Consider the following 15085-nt stretch of genomic DNA (forward strand, 5'->3'; position numbering starts at 1 on the left):
AATTAGATTAGGATTTAATAGAAATATAGTGAAATAAAATTAGGTGTCCCGGTACCGGGACGGTGACAGTTAGGGGGTTAAACAAACAAACAAACAAACAAACCACTTGTACCAGATGACAAACGACTTGAGTAATATTATAAATTCTTAGATATTAAAAACTCTCTTTATGCAGAAGCCACAAATTTCCATATTTTGAGTAATGAGTCAGAGTTTACAGCACAAATTGGCTCCTAAACATAAATGTTTACATATTATACCATTTGGTTGCAGATGCCACTCATTTTTTTGTATTTTGCACTTAATGGAATGAAATGTATTCATTTTACTTGTGAAACAGTAACAGATGTATGTAGTATCAGAACTTTAAATAATGGTGATGTTAATATTTAATATTGGAGAAAAAGTAAAAAGATGAGGTCTGACAGCCTCAAATGTGCATTTTCATAACTCATCATCAGTGTATAGAGCTTTCAGACGTTATCATTAAATGCAATGATAACAGAGCCAATCTCTGTTCTCTGGAATTTCTTACACCATTTAACTTCGACACATACCAATATCAGGTCAACCAGGTTATAGAAGGAAATTCTGCGATTATTTCTGCGATAAATTCTGCGTAAGTACCAACAATGTTGTGTAACAGTGACAGCAAAGCGCATTCTTTTTTGTTCAAAGAAACACTGCTAATTCCTTTTTAAGCTTACAATGTTAGCATATTGACCATTGATAATATATAATTATTGGTTATGAGTGATAACAACGATGTTTAGTATAAATGTAATAAAGAAAGATAAAATATAACCAATGGCTTACAACATTTTAACAAAATAGCAATATCTCACACGAGTCGTAGATTCACATGCATCCACATTATACAAAATAAATAGTATAAAAAGTGCATTATTATTATTTGAAATGTTATCAGTTAATGATGATATTGTGTGACCGACCAAATGTAAAAATTGTATATTTAGAAGATAGTTTAAATATAATAGATTATAAAAGACGAGCTTTTTTTGCATTTTTTTAACTGATAATGTATGTTGTATACAAAAAACTACATGTTTATGCATTATTTCAAATACACTGTGTAACACATACAGTTATGTGAAAAATTGAAAAACACCCTTTCAAATGATCCTTAGTGCTTTGGTTTGTCCTGACAAAACATGAATTTATATTTCAGTTAATGAATCTCATTAAAGGTGAGATCAGCGCACACACCAAACCTTCTATTACACCACACTAACAAACTCTTTGAGTTCAAAGGAACTTCATTTAAAATGCAAAGATCCATATGTCAAAAAGAATGGGAACGGTAGAGGGAGGATGTTTTATATTTAAACATTTCAGTGCCACAGAGTCCAGTGTTTTATGGAGAGCAGTTTAGGGTCAATATTCCTAGCATTTGGATTTGTTCTCCCTATTATTATTAATGGTACTTACATGAGCATAATAAACACATTCAGTATAGAAAGGAAACATGTAGTATAAAAACAAAATCATGTTCACAGTAAATTAATCTAGTCTCAAAGATTGTTAACAAATAAGCACATAATCTAAATTCAATATGATATAATTAGCCATTGTTTTGTCACTGAGTTGTAGGCTAGTTGGTGGCAATGGTACAAAATGATCACTTAAAATGTATGTTAGTGACTGATACACAACAATCAAGAAAACTAGTACAAATGTAGCTATTCTTGCATCAACAACGTCACAGTACTTTTTAACTTCTATTGACGGAAGCAACATTTCAGTAAAAGAAATAAAATCTTTCCTCACTTTAGAACAGCAAATTATATTTTTAGGCCTATATTTGGCAACAAATCATGAAAGACACTATAACCGTTAGAGACTGGCTCTTCTGTCATTTTGTAATGCAATGAAATGGAAAAACTGGTGCCTTTCTTCTTCCAGTGGCTGTCAGGAAGATAAACCTTATTCTTTTTATGGATACAGTAATATAATTAAGCAACCTACAACAAGACAATGACTCCACCACCGCCAAACTGCACTGAGATTAGGCTACCTACAATGTAATATCTAAGCTTTCTTTTGCTACTGTCCTCAGAGACAGGCAGGTTTCTCTCCGCTTCTTGTCTGACACCCCTCCCTCTGGAGAACAGATCTGGCCAGAACCCCTGCTGAGTTGTTCTTTGGGTGCTGTGGTAACACCCACACTACCGGCGAGAGGAATGTGCGCAGATTGTACAATACAGAAAATCGTATTGGGCATACAATAATAAGTCTATCGTGGCTCTTTGCATGTGTGTTATTTCCAAAGTCATGTGTTTTTATATATATATATATATATATATATATATATGCAGTCCCATACATTGTGCATGGATGTTTTTATAGCAATCTCACAGAGATGCAGAGGAAATATCAGGGCTATAAACGATGAAGGTTGTGTTTAGTGGTGAAGGGCCCGATAGCAGCCCATCCCCCTCTCTAGGAGCCCAGACTGTCTGGAGGAGGGGGAGGGGAGATGCAGTCTGCTAGCTAGACAGCCAGTCACTGAGTGCATGAAGCCACATGGATCACTTTTCAGTGCAAATTCATAATCAAGGAGCATCTGTACTCGAGAAGCCTGGCACATTCACATTCAAATTACTGTCACCGAGGCATAGCCTAAGTTTTGTGCGTTGACCCGCAGACATTTGTAAATGCTCAGATATAAGAGCCACTTAAAGTATGCAACATGCAGCTTGCACAGCTGCTGTTATGTGAGCGTTAAAAAATCGTTGAGGCAGGTAATATGTGCTTTGCAAGTCCAAACAGACAAGGCAGACGGTTCATCGGGATCAAAGGTGACACGCCCACTTATGCAAATGAGGAAGTGAGTCAACGGAGCAGTGTTTAGGGTTCAGTTCCAGCTGAGTTTATTTCCTTTATGAAAAAGTTCTGTACAGGAGTTTATGAACAGTCTGTCAGGCAGTGACTTGACACAATAAGCTGGCATGAGATTTATGGCATGATAAGACAAAACAAGATTTCTACACAGCATATTGCACAGAATGGGTGAAAATAAAGTTAATATATTTCCAATGTATATATAAAAATCCTTAACAACCATCTTGAAATGAAGTAGCTAAGCAAGAATGTTTAAAGATAGCCATTCTAGTGCCTGTCGAGATAAGCGCAAAACACATAAACACACAATCGTTTTGCCTATGATACAGCTGTACAAAGATTTTTTTTTCTTGCTTTTTTAAAACACAACAGCTAAAAACCTGAATCGGAAATACAAATCTATTCACCATGCCTTAAGATACTAAACAATTAGCTATAGGCCTACTTATGGACAAGTATAAAAGATTAAATATTCAAATACAGCGAGGAACGCAGTACATCATCGTCGCGAATCTCAAATGGACCATTTTGAATGTGTAACGATTTTCCATCCAGTGGTTTCTCAAGATATAAAACGCCAAGAAAATCGCTCGTGTTAAAGCTACAATCGGTTTAATTCGGCACGCTCAGAGAAAATGTAAAAAAACGAAGCACATGTTGGCTTGAACTGGGTTTTGGAGTGTGTGTCTTTAAGACGCCTGCAGATTGAGACTGTAAACATGAAACAGGAGGTCGATTCAGAGACCACCGACCACCTGTCTCTTCAAATTACGAAATCCAAAACAGAGATTTACACCTATGACACCCCCCATTTATATATATTTGTACAAAAATACACTGAGAAAATAATCAAACGTTTCCTCTCTTTAAGTGTCAAAAGTCTACATTTTAAATATAAAAAAACAAAGGTTAAAACTCTAGCCCTTCTTCGGAGAAGGAGACAGACAGATGCGAATGTACTACTTACAAGAACATAAAAATATGACGAACTATTTGGCCAGTGGCCTATATAAATACATCCATATAAAAATGGCATCTGAAGAACACAGAAAAGGAAACAACCATGACAAAACTTAACAGTATTTCTCAATAGTTTCAGAAACTTAAAGAGTTTTGGTCCTGAATTGTAGAGAGTAGTATATAAAGTTCAGCACAGATTTGAGTTTGTATTTGAATCCTGAAGTTAAGAATGAAAACAGCTGGTGATTTTTTTTCTTCCTGCGAGTAGGAAATCAAACATAGCGCCATCTATCCATTTAAATGATCCTAACGTTAGTTAAACTGTTCGACAGTCTTACAGAATTCTCAATACAAGAGAGAGGACCGATAACATGCGCTACATCCCCCCTTTTCTTAATGTAAAAAACCTGTTTATCTTTTGTCAACCCACCTTGCCAATAAATCCGCCATGCTGAAAATCAGCCTAGCCTATATTTCAGTAGGCTATACTTCTGTTAAGCAATAAAGTCCACAAGTCCATTAAAGTTCATAAACGTCTCTTTTGATGTAAAAATGATTAAAACAGACGACAGAAGCCCGTCTTCGTGTACGTGCAAATCAATGGGTTTCCAGTTCAGAACGTGTTTTCTCAAGCACTCCTCGTGAATTTCCTCCTATCGTCTCGTGCCGAGCACGGGGAAATAACTTCGGCCCTCTCGCGACAAAATGTTTAGCGGCACTTTTCCATCCTGCCAGCGTTTCACGAAAGCATCGTGGCTTTTGTTTTTCAGCGCTTTGCCGTTGTCTCACGCGCGGGACCCCTCACATGGTGGCTTATTTTACAAACACACTTGTCTGCTATCCCTTTTGTTCAGTGTTCTTTCTCAGAAGTATGTCCTCAACTTTCTCTAGTTCAAAACGTGAGCCGTGAACACCAAGTTAGAAATGGTCGACTCCAACCAGTCCCCTGAAATCATTTCGCTCACCTCAGGGGTGCAGTAGTCGGGGAACTCGAAATGTGAAGCCCCGGATTCAAAATGCATGTCAAAGTCTCTGTCCAGCACCGAGGAGCCGATGCTTCCCATGGACATGCTATCAAAACCCGGGCTCGGGTTAATGTCCAGCATGTCGTCGTCGAGTTCCTCGTCGGAAGAAGAGGAGAACTGGGATGAGGACGACGAGTGTGACGCGGACGGAGTGGGTGAAGACGCTCGCATGCTGGTGTACCTGTGGCGGTCCGAGGACGAGCTGCTGGGGGAATCAGCGCCCTCCTTCCCGCTCGTCGCGCCGTCGTCGTACAGGCTCAGCGGGTCGCTGGACTCGGCAGCGCTGCTCAGGGTAGGACTGGCGGGCACAGCTGCTGAAGACGGGCTTATGCCACTGCCGCCCCCGAAAACGTAAACCCGCTTTGCCTTCTTGTCGGGAATTTGCTTGGAAGCTGACGCCGACTTGGATTTGTAAAGAGAGTGGTGATCCGCGGGTCCCTGTTCGGGAAACGCCGCCTTCGCGCTACCCAAAACTATTTTGTGCGGCTTGCTGGTTGATCTGGGGCTCCCATTCTTTTTGGAGGACGGCTTCGATCCGGCACTCGTGCTGCCGCTCCCACTGATCTTTTCTCCCTTCTCGCTCGGTTTGGGGCCGCCTGACTTTACCTTTTTTCTCGGCCGGTACTTGTAGTCTGGGTAGTCTGCCATGTGCTTGAGTCTGAGCCGCTCCGCCTCTCGGATGAAGGGAATCTTGTCGCTGTCTTTCAGGAGCTTCCAGCGCTTGCCAAGTCTTTTGGAGATCTCCGCGTTGTGCATGTCCGGCGACTGCTCCATTATCTTGCGCCTTTCGATTTGCGACCACACCATGAATGCGTTCATTGGTCTCTTGATGTGACCGCTGGGGGTTTTGCACCAGCCGGGGTCAAGCTTGTCACCCCCGGATGCCGTGAAACCAGGGGTCGGAGAGGAAGCCATGTCCAGATCCAGCGCGCCGGAATCGGAGGAGTCCCCAGCAAACAGCGCATCGGGGTTTTCAGTGCTGCTTGTTTTCTGGACCATTGCTACAGTCTGAGAGAGAGAGCGCGTGAACTCTCAAGTCCAGCGTGTCGCTAAAGAAAACTCAGTCTGTGAATAGTCCTGAGGAGAGCCGAGACGGCTGGTGCACCACACTCTTTCTGTCGTGCTTAGTGCAGTGGTTTTTGTGTGTCTAAAGTTTTGAATCGGGGCTTTATCATATAGTTCAATGAGCTGATACAGTTTCCGATTTCCACAGTGTCCGTGCATCCATTGATAATGTTGTATAACAGTCGATGAGCAGTTGAAAGTTTGTGTATGAGCGCAGCTATGCGAAAGCTCAGTGTTATGGTATGCGCTGCGATGCAGCCAAAGCTCTGTTCAAGTGTCGGAAGATATCTGACTCCTTCTGCATATCCTTCCCCCGTTAAACCATGCGGGAAAATCATGTAATGCTAGCAACAAGGGTCCGTCTCTTAAAAGCAGTCTGTAAGTTTCAACAGACTTCTATTCTGCCTCATACAGCTTTATCCGTTTCCAATGGTATAATAGCGACAGCGGCCAGCCAATCATAGGCTGTTTCTAGCCTTCTCTGCGCCAAAACACGCCCACTCTCTTTTCATTGGCTGAAAAAGGAATCTAATAATAATCAGCGCGTGCAATGAGGAGCTTTGGGTCTGACCTCATTCCAGCATACACCACAAACTTAGTTTTAAAGGCACACGATTGTTATTATTATTATTATTTATTTATTTTTTCGTTTTTGCAAGTAGACAGGGGAGGTGTGATGCATATAATTCGAATGCATATAAATACAGACACTTACTGCTTTGAGTTAAAAGTGCTGTGTATGTTTTATATCAGAAAAACACATTTACATTTAAAGAAACGAATTACATGAATAAAATAAAATAAAAATGAATAGCCTATAATATGATAAAATGCTAAAAATAATAAAGTATCATATCCATAAATAAATTAAAGCTTTCTGCGTATTCATCGATATCTGCCATCAAGTCAGCTCATTTCTCAAGCTCATGCTTTGTTGGGCTATACATCGGAAGACACACAGTGTAACTGAGTCCGGTCTCGAGTCTATGCGCATTAATGTGGTTGAATCGGAAGAGGGTGGAGCCACTGAAAAGCCGGGCGGTCCATTGTCACAGAACGCACGCCCCTAACCCCCTAAACAAAACACACAACAGCAACGTTCATTTTCGAAGTTCAGGTTGAGCAACACTCTCAACATCTCGTCAAGAGAACCTAACTCGCTGAATGCACTGAACAAGTTTACACCATTCGCACCCCTTTCTGCCCACGAGCCAGTGAGACTGGTACATGTTCATGATTAGGGCTAGAGGTCTACAGTCATACACGATGTGTTATTTACCCCGAATCTACCAAATCTAGTACTAAGCCAGATCTACTGTTGAAGAAACACCGGATTGGAGTGACGCTAGATGGCAGAGTGGAGCCAAGGGACGCGTTTCGTTTGTTTTTAATGCAACAAAATGTTTGTTTTACATCCTTGTTATTGTTTACACAAAACATAGGCTCAAGCACGAGATCTAAAAAAGTGATAGTAATGTCACGCATTTCACTTAAGGATAAATCAGCAAAAAAAAAAAACAGTTTTGAGCATTTCACGTTTGGTTATGCGTCATGAATTGTTATATTAAATGCGAATATGAATTGCAAGAGAAATCAAAACAATACAAAGCTCTATATCAACACACAGATGTATCCACATGAATCCAATAAACATTTCTCTCATACATGACACAAAATTATGTAATGCTTGTTGCTTATCATAGGAGTGTTAGGCTAAATCTCACAGTTGAATCTCTGTCTTCTGCGTGTTTGATTTGTCTCGGTGTAAAACAGCCACACACACGCACACCAACCCCACAAATCGGTCTGCAGGTTTTCAAAACTTCATCTTTATTAGATTAGTCTATAAAGTACACATATAAATAAATGCATCATGGATATATGTAAATAACGTGTTATCTTTATGCCCGCGGGGGGTGTATTGCATCTTACACTTTATGGCTTGTGTTGGCGCGTGACGCAGCTGAACAGCTCGCGACTGTAAACGTGCAAAACGCCAAACAACAGGTGCAGGGTGTCTATAACCCACAACACAATTATAAGTATCTACTATCCGATTTATTGTCAGTATTATTGCTTGGTCACTGGCATTTCCAGTAATCAGCTACCTTTATACTGCATGCACGGGGTTGGGCTGAGAACTGAGACTCAAGATTTTTTTTTTTTTTTTTTTTTTCTCACAACAAATGCTTATATTAGGTGAATGTAACCATTAATTTCAAAGAAAACAATACATTCAAAACACAATTAATGAAATATCATTTAGAGTTCAATTTATGTGTTGCCAAAATTGATCTCATGTTCTTTTTCTGTGCTGCAACAATTCTGTTAAAAACCATCACCAATGTTTTAGTCCTAAGGCATGACAAATAAATATAGTAATAAATGTACAAATATTCCTATTCTACAACAGGGGTTCTCAACTCAGACCCTCAAGGTCCACTTTCCCTGTAGAGTTTTGCGCCAACCCTAGTGAAACACATCTGAACATCTAATCAAGGTCTTCAGGATTACTAGAAAGTTATAGGCCGATGAATTTGATCAAAACTGGACCTAGAGTTTCCAGGAAAGTGGACCTTGGGGGCCAGTCGGCCAGAGTTGAGGTAATAAAAGCTGCATGAATGATTATAAAATAATTAGAAAAATGCTGTTTTAGATGATGTTACTTCTGGACATTATTTCCCATTCTACAGTTCTGCAATGCACGACAAACGCTATGATTAATGATTACTGATGAATAATTGATCTGCTCTGAGAGGACACTAGGTTGAGTCAGATGCAGAGTTGTGTGCACACTCAGATCCATGTTTTTTTGGGGGGTTTTTTTGTGAACTGACATAGACACTTTGTGTATATAGAGCACACATGTACATAAATCTGTGTCATTCACTGACAAGATACCGCACATCTGCTGTGCAATAATGAAGATATTGATCACCATATCATGTAATGTAAATTTGAACAGCTGCTTCAGATACATCTTATCTTATCAACTGAGCACCTGTCTGGTAATGCCGAGTTAATCATTTCTAGACACAGCTCCCAGCATGCCTATTGACAAGACTTTTGTTTTCAAACTTTGATTTACAAAGTTCAGCAAAGGCAGTGTGAACATCTGTTGTCAGCTTTGGATGGAAGCATGAAAGACAGAGATTTGCAAAGAAAAGTTATATTAAATGTTGTTTTAATAATTCTTCAGAAAGCATGTCTCTCCATAATGCCAAACATCCATAATGCCATTTTTACCCAGTTACAATATATAAAATCTTGTCACGCAGCTAAAATCCTCTGGGATGTGTGAATTGCAAACACACACACACAGACATACACACACTTCCTAGGTTCTGAACCCTTTGGAGAGATGTTTGGCTGCAGAACAGTGGATTCCTCGAGGTTCATGTCCATACCACAACTCACTGTCCCGTGAGGAGCTTTAAAAGAGTGTGATAAAATAGGTGCAGGCAGGCATCCAGACATGCAGTAGAAGCTCTTGTTTTGAGCTCACAGACATGTGCATATAAGCATAGCAAGAGCAGGGTAACACAGGTTCTTGAGGCACCCGATAAACTACACTTGATGTTGACACCTGTAATGAAAAGAAGAGATAAAATGCAGAATGTCTATGGTTTTGTGGCCACTACCAGACTGTGAAATGTGTGAGGATGTATCAGTCATGTAAGACCATCTGATGAGACACAAATGTGAAAGGCACGTGAATTCACTGCAGGACCACACCACATATTAACATAAAATCGTAAAACAACAACAACAAAACATGACCTAAAAAGAACTACTGTATCTATTGTGGAATAAAACTGCACCAAAAAAGTAAAATGAAAATTGACACATTTTCCAAAAAAATGACAAAGTGACACAACACCAGTTACAGGCAAAGGTCAAGCTCTTCACACCTGACCACAAGGGAAAAACTGAAATGGAGATTAAAGATAAGGGTTAAAGAAAAGTGTGTTAATGTGTGTGTAAGAAAGAGAAGCAGGGCATTGAGCAGAGAGGGCCCATCTGCTCTCATTTTACCTCCTCGATTTGACTGTGTATTGAACATGAATGTTAAGGAAATGTGTATGCAAAAAAAACAAAAAAAAAACAGGATTGTCATGTTTTGTTCTTGTGTTTGGAAATCAGGGAAGATGTTTTTGCCATTCATTCAAAAGCAGAAATGAAATTCTGAAGTGAAATTAACGTCACTGATGTTTCATCTATATCTGTAATATCCGCTCAGACTGAAAACTGTTGCTAAAAGGTTGTCTTAATACAATACCATACAATTTTTATTTATAAAGAACATTTCAAAACAACCAATACCAGTGTTGTAGTACTCTAGACTCGGACTCGTCTCGGACTCGGACTCGAGACCATATTTTAATGGTCTTGGTCTTGTCATGGACTCGTGTCCATTTGGACTCGGAATTGACTCGTACTCGAACATTTTTTTTTTTAGGACTCGGAATTTTTCCCGAGTCCACTCGAGTTCAATTAAAAATATTTTTCATGATTATTAATGTATGTGAATAAAATATTTCTTTAAATTGATTGACACGGCCAGTGATTGGTGATTTTCTAGTGCGCAACTGCGCATGACAAATTGTAATAAAATTACTTTTAACACCACCTACTATGTGGCCTTTTTACCCTAAACTGATCATATTTTTTAAACTCTAAGTAAATTCAGTAAAAAAAAAAAGGATTTCTCTAAGTAAATAAAAGTAAATTAGGTAATCAACCCTCACTGGTCTCGGTCTCGACTCGGACTCGACCGTCTCTGGTCTCGGACTCGACTCGGACTCGACTCTCTATGGACTCGGTCTTGACTCGCACTCGACTCTCTCTGGTCTCGGTGTCAACTCGGACTCGAGTGAGGTGGTCTCGACTACAACACTGACCAATACAACCAATATAATAGGCTTCCCAGACAGCAGCATAGTGTCGGCCCACCCTGATACGAGAAACACATTTGGATAATCATCTGTGGTCAATTCCCATTTATTTAAAATACATACAATATTGTATCTTTAAAATATTTATTTGGCCAAAATACACTTTAAACTTCTCATATCTACACAAACAGTATATGTACGCAATTTGCAATGTTATTTACAATTTAAAAAAAAACAAAAACATTCTAGCCTTTTAATTTTTTCAGGTTGAAAAGGAGTGGCATTGAGCAGGTGGTGTTGGCCAGACAAGGCCGTTTTTTTGGTCAATTACAGAGACATATGGTGTATTAATACCTTCACCTGACCACAGTGTAGGCGCACTCCTCTGAAGTGACCTTAGAGCACAGAGCAATTACCAGACCACAATTTTTTCACCATTCAACACGTCCGATGAGCTCTCGTGTTCTTGCTCTCCTTTCCAACATTGGTCTTGACCTTACAAAAGTGTGTGGGCTTAATAAAATCTTGACACTGTGATATTTAGGCTGTGCACATTCATGCATGGGTTTTTGAGTAAGCATGTTCATTGTGTTGAAAGAAGGTGCCTTATGGTTTATTTCGCAATAGAAAATCACTGTGAAATAAAAACGGTTCCTCTCTGGGTTTTATAAACCAGACTAAAAACTGGTAAAGGTAGTGTTGTGAGAGGAATAATTGACCAGTCAGTTGTCCATAGTCCATAGTGTCCTCACTAGACTCTATTTTAGAGGGCTTCACCCAGCTGACTTTTCAAACCCCCCCCCCCCCCCCCTCCTAAAATATGCACGTTTCTTTTCATATTTGTACAGTGTACTAATTTCACCATGACTTCTCTCCTGACCAATAATTACATTAAGTATTATGACTCCCGAATGAATATTCCACTCTAGGCGGCATCTCATATTCAAGTAAGAGATTATTCCCCCAAGATCTGAGCGCTCTCCCTGAAGCCCACATGAGGGACCAGAAATCAGGACCAGACCTGGCAGCCAAATGTATTGGTGAGGGATTCCCAGTGCTTTGATTCTCTCTCCTCACCTCCATGCTGGCAGTCCAGGTCTGGGTAGGATGCTGAGCGATGGCAGATGCGTCAGCTGACCTCCGATCATTTGGCTGCTGTATCTCCAGTTTGCACGGTCGTCTCTGGGCAGAGTCGGACTGCTCGAGTTTCCCTCCTCTCTCCCCTCAGACGCACTGCGGCAGCCAAGGCACACACACATTTCCAACCCTACACACACACTGCACTCGCTTCTGTTTTAAGGAGGGAGGGAGTGAGACACCTCTCTTGTCTTGTCTCTCCCAAACTATTCCTTCTTCAAGCCTCTTCTTGCTTGGAAGGCTTTCTTCGGAGAATGTGACCGTGTCTGTGAAGTTTGGAGGCAGATTTTTGAAAAAGCTTGGATATATACACTGGAATACAGCATTTCCCCAAAGAGTTTGCATGCTTGCAGCCGATCCCAGAGGTACACACTTCCTTGAAGGAATGAAAGCATCTTCTTTGGTGTGGATTGTCGTGATGGACTCGATTCCGATTTAAGGCTTTGACCACAGGCCTCTCCCATGCCGGACCTATCCTGTTCCGGGACATATGCGATCATCCTGTAACTGGATAATAGATTCCCGGAGTCTCGCTTTTAGCGGGTGAATCAGGGGAGAGCGCTGCCCCAGACATGTTGACCTAAATCGATCCCAGTGCTGTCTGGAAGCCGCAAGTGAGAGAGAGCGAGAGACGCAGCTGCGTCGCTCTTAACCAGCGGAGCTGCTCTCCGCCAGCAGCCATCGTGTGGAGAATCAGAGGGATTGCAGACTCTCTCTCTCTCTCTCTCACTCTCTCTTGCTTTCTTTTCCTGAGCTGCTGGAGGGAAACTGGCACGCCTTGCCATATCTCTTGGGGATCAGCTCCTTTCCAACTGTTTCTTCCTCTTCTCCTTCAGCAGTGATCGATCAGTCAGGCTCTGGCGACAGTTTCATGGTGAATTAGTCGCTGCTCTGAGCCCCTCTTATCAGGCGGCACTTGGGGAACACATCCACCAGGGCTAGGACACGACCGCGCTGACTACATGCCCACTGTCTGCCTCTGTGGAGCTGTGTGAGGAGAAGAGCAGCCAGACGATCTGGGCACGACAAGTGGAGCAACACGACAGCATTCACAGGTTATACATTCACAAAAAAATGTATTCCTTCGCTTTTTGCACTCTTCGCCTCCTGTTTTTCCTGTGAGTGTATTTTCGCTTACTCTCTCTCTCTCACACACACACATACACACATAAACACTTCTATTCTCTCTCGCACGCTATGCTCATTTCTGACTGTCTCTTAGAGTAAGGCTGATCTGTAAACAGTGGTGTGCAACAATCTGATATGATATTAGTGACTGATGGCTGTTTCTGATGGGCTTGTCCTACAGACGCACAGAAAACATGATTTCAACATTTGACGAGCGAAACGGCGTTTAATGGTAGATAACGACACCAGGGAACAATGGGCGCCAGTTGCTTTTTGTATCTGTATTTTAGTGTTATGCATGGCTATAACTAGTTTCCATTGATTTATTTATTTATTTTTATTTTTTTTTGTCACAAGCAACAATGATTTACAACTGAAGAAAGGTATCAGTATCATCTGACCTAGGACAGATAATTGCAGATAACTGATACAGATGCAAAACATGTTTGCTGTACAAAGAACATAATGAAAACATTTTGTTTTACACTGTAAAAAATTTCTTGTCAAATTAACAGTAACTTACTGGCAACAATTATCCAGTACTTGCTGTATTTCATTTAACAGTAAAATTACCGTAACACTAACTACAGTACTGTTAAGCATACTGCAAATTAAATAACATTATTTTACTGTAATTTCTTACCATATTAAAGTACAGAATTACACTGTTAATTTTTAATAATACTGTATAGTATGAAATGTTATTGTATTTATTTTATAGTGCTACTGTGTAACCTGTAGAAAATCAGTAGAAATATTATTTTAACTGTTAATGGGAAATAGAAAAAAGAACAATTGAAGCTTTAACTGCACAAGGTTTATTGTGTATTTTCAAACACATTAGTACATTTACATAATATACATTTAAATACATTAATACAATTAAATACATTAATAATAAAAATGTAATATAATACAATAAAAATCATGCATGACAATCATGAACAATTATGCATAAATACATGCAAAAATTATCATGAACAGGTAAAATAGAAAAGATTAAAGGGGTGCTATCTGATCAATCTATTAGAAAGATAGTTCATAACAACTCATCCACCCACTCCCTGCTGGGGTAAAACAGCTTAAACTAGTCTAAGATTGTCTATTGGTTTGAGATAGACTGTCTAACTGGTCAGTTGCTGATTTTAAAGGGTTTTTGGCTGCTTTCTATCTAAGGGACCAGATTTGCAGGGCTGGGAGACACATATAAACTTATAAACTATAAAAGCTTTGACGAGTAAACCACCAATCCAGATGAGTATAACAAAATGACAAGTTATCCAGTGTCCTTTAAAAAAAAAAAAAAAAAAAACACAAAACAACCTCATCATGCACATGTGCCATGAAAAACTTGCATTACGGATATCAATAATTATTTATATGCAGACTTATGTTCTAACTTTTGCAATAGGAAGTTTTCTATCCAAGCTTTTATGCAATTAAACCTTAAACTGTACTGTAATGTTTATTTTCACACAACAATTCTAAACAACTTGCAGATAGACAAAATTCACAGATGGATAAAAATCCGTTTAAAATGTTCTCAGTGGGTCAGTACTGGACCAAGGTATAGTAGTAGTAGTTAGATAAATAGAATAATTAAATTAGATTAGATTTACAATTCATCAGTCGTCAAGATGGATAGGGGTCTTCTTAACATGCACAGCTCACACCTGTGGAAAAGGAGAACAGACAAGACAGTTAAAATACACTGTAAATGATTTCTGTTGTTTTCACAGGATTATACTGTTTTTCTCAACAGTTTCTTACTGTATAATCTATGTACAGTAAGTTACAGTAGATTTAGTTGTTTTCACAGTATTAAATTGTTTTTTCAACAGTTATGTACTGTGCACACAGTTGACAGTATGTTACTGTAGAATTTCAATGCATTCTGGGAAATTATCAGTTACTGTTAATCTAAATACAGTGCAAATTGACCGCGAAAAACACCACACACAGTTCCACGGAAAAATTGCTAGCCTACTAATGTTATTCTTACATTTAAAATAA

The 15085-nt window shown here is 39.7% G+C and overlaps 1 protein-coding gene and 1 long non-coding RNA gene across 2 annotated transcripts; both read right to left on the bottom strand.

Moving 5' to 3' along the window:
* Nucleotides 1–2862: 2862 nt before the first annotated feature.
* Nucleotides 2863–6422, bottom strand: sox4b (SRY-box transcription factor 4b). The gene has a single exon (XM_039662010.2). It carries the CDS (start codon nucleotides 5844–5846, stop codon nucleotides 4710–4712), a length of 1137 nt encoding a protein of 378 aa, XP_039517944.1. The 5' UTR covers nucleotides 5847–6422; the 3' UTR covers nucleotides 2863–4709.
* A 1593-nt stretch (nucleotides 6423–8015) lies between these two features.
* Nucleotides 8016–13131, bottom strand: LOC148976929 (uncharacterized). Its single transcript, XR_016145670.1, has 2 exons — nucleotides 11885–13131; nucleotides 8016–9498 (listed from the first exon to the last, which is right to left on the bottom strand). It is a non-coding gene; the product is annotated as an uncharacterized LOC148976929 (long non-coding RNA).
* Nucleotides 13132–15085: the final 1954 nt, after the last annotated feature.

This window comes from Pimephales promelas, chromosome 12 (genome assembly GCF_988280905.1).
Source record: "Pimephales promelas chromosome 12, fPimPro1.hap1.1, whole genome shotgun sequence".
Classification (NCBI taxonomy): domain Eukaryota; kingdom Metazoa; phylum Chordata; class Actinopteri; order Cypriniformes; family Leuciscidae; genus Pimephales; species Pimephales promelas.